The sequence below is a fragment of the Haliaeetus leucocephalus genome, unplaced genomic scaffold (assembly GCF_000737465.1).
Source record: "Haliaeetus leucocephalus isolate CR32 unplaced genomic scaffold, Haliaeetus_leucocephalus-4.0 Scaffold2, whole genome shotgun sequence".
NCBI lineage: Eukaryota > Metazoa > Chordata > Aves > Accipitriformes > Accipitridae > Haliaeetus > Haliaeetus leucocephalus.
In genome coordinates, this window is record NW_010972438.1 from 4,820,682 (window position 1) to 4,822,763 (window position 2,082).

Genomic DNA, 2,082 nt, shown 5'->3' on the forward strand with positions numbered 1-2,082 from the left:
CGGCCGTGAGGGGAACGGCGGGACGATCGGCTGCGAGGTCGGCTCCGGCCGCAGCCTGCCTTCTCTCCCCGCGCTACCGCCCTGCCTCACGCCGGCCCCGCCACGCAGATCCTCGGGGAAGGGGATGGGGAACGCGGAGCTCCTGCCTGAGTGGCGGCGCCTCGCCGCCCCAGCCCCTCAGGGAGATTGTGCGCCTTCCTGCCCCCCTCAGGCTGAGGGCGACAGCTCTTCCCCCACCCTCAGGGCTAATACCTGCTTGTGCGTGGGTACGCCTGTCTCCCTTTTCCTCTCCAGAAGGAGCTATCTTCCCCCTTCTTCACTCTACCTATGTCTCCCGCCCTTTGGTGCCCCTTCAAGCCCAAAAGCCGCTCTCACCCCGGCACACGCTACCTGTGTTCTGGGGATGATCCCGTCTCTCACCCTGTGCCGTCGCTACAGCTCTAAGGAAGAGGAGGTGAAGTCCTGGCAGGCTCTTGTCACTCCTTTCTGGACAAGGTTCCCCAGGTGAGGCGGGAGGGGAGCCTGCCACAGAGCAGGTAAAGCCGGAGCGGAGGCCGGAGGCTCTAGCCTGAGAGCTAGCCGGCCACGTACGGGCTCGTCCCGCCCAAACGCTTCGGCAGGACTGAGGGAGATGCGGTGGCTGTTCCTGGAAGGAAGAGGAAACGCTAATTGAACACGTACACACAAAAAGAAGTTGTAAATAAGGTAGCCAAATATCGATGCCAGCTGTTACTCTAGGCATATGTGAGCTGGCACATCTGCGGTGGTTTACTATTAGGTAAAATCCTGATACAGACCTGGATCATGTCCCAGTCTCCCCCGAGGCCTGCACTTCCAGGCAGCTGTGTACGCAGAGGTGTCCGTCCTCCCCTGTGGGCTCATCCCCGCCTGCTCTCACGGCCAGGGTCGGCCTGGCAGAGCACGGGGCTGATGGCAAGCAAGAGCGGATCGGCTGGCTACAGCAGAAACGTGGACTCTGCTGTACCGTCTCAGAGGAGTCCCTAAAAAGATCGTAATGCCAGTGGCTGTACTCACTTTTCCCCTCTCCCAGGTGCCAGCTTGGCAACAGAAAATCTCTGACGTGGCTACGCTTCTTAGAAACGCTGCTTAATGTCATGGCAAAGCGACACGGTTTGTGGACCACCCCAAATGGCTAAGAGGTGAACTTGACACCTGTAGCAAGCATTCCCGTGCTGCAAACTGCTTTCTCTGACCCCTTGTGTTGATTTTATCATGCAGGAAAAGATCCACAAGGTGTGCAAGTAATGGTCTCCGCTGGCAACTGTGTCACACAGAAACCCCAACCTTTATTTAAAAAATATATGGCTTATAAAATCAAGAACCTTTCAAGTCTTTGACTGTTGGAGGACTACATGATACTAATAGGGATATTTAAGGTTTCATATTTACAGATGCAACGTACAAAATCCTTGTTTCATACGGTTGTGAAAACACTTGTTAAAATAAGCAGACTTTACAATGAAAGTTCTGGCTTCTTTGTGAAGGCTGTGGTCAGGCAGAGGGGAGCTAACGAATCTCCGCAAGCTTCTCTCCCTCTACCTGGTCAACAGGAGGAGGGAAAAGCAGCAGCACGGGTTAACAAACCAACCTTATAGGATAGACATTGTTGTTCAAGGCACCCAGCAGGGCCAAACGTGGATTTTAATGGTAGGAATCCTGCAACCCACGTGTGGGAGGAGGGGGCTGGGTCACCTCTCCAGCCTGAGAAGAGAGCTGAGCTGTGGTTGTGTCTGTAAGCATGAGGAACACAGAGCTGCTGCACTCCCAAGCCATGGCACGATGGGCAGCTTAGGAAAAGCATCTCTCTTACAAACTTCAAAAATAGTTCAGAGCAGGTACGGATACCTCAGATTTAGTGTTTTGGGACTCTCGCTGACCAAGTATGAATAGCTGGAAGCTTTCTTAAGTGCAACTTTAAAGTACTACTACTTCTAAGAGTTTTACAATGGAATTGTCTGGGGTTTGTGCCACGGATTGATTCTCAGCTTCTTAAAAGGAAAACAGCATTCCCCACTGGACATCAATTACATGAGAAATCTCAACAATACTTAGGACTTGGCA

At 53.2% G+C, this 2,082-nt stretch overlaps 1 protein-coding gene across 1 annotated transcript in view; it reads right to left on the bottom strand.

Moving 5' to 3' along the window:
* Positions 1-1,117, bottom strand: part of PPP4R2 (protein phosphatase 4, regulatory subunit 2) — a 33,737-nt gene extending 32,620 nt beyond the window's left edge. The window contains exons 1-2 of the mRNA XM_010573221.1: positions 851-1,117; positions 391-646 (exon numbers count right to left, since the gene is read on the bottom strand). Of these exons, the coding sequence (XP_010571523.1) occupies positions 391-646; positions 851-1,117 (523 nt within the window). The remainder of the gene's footprint in view (positions 1-390; positions 647-850) is intronic.
* Between the last annotated feature and the right edge of the window lie 965 nt (positions 1,118-2,082).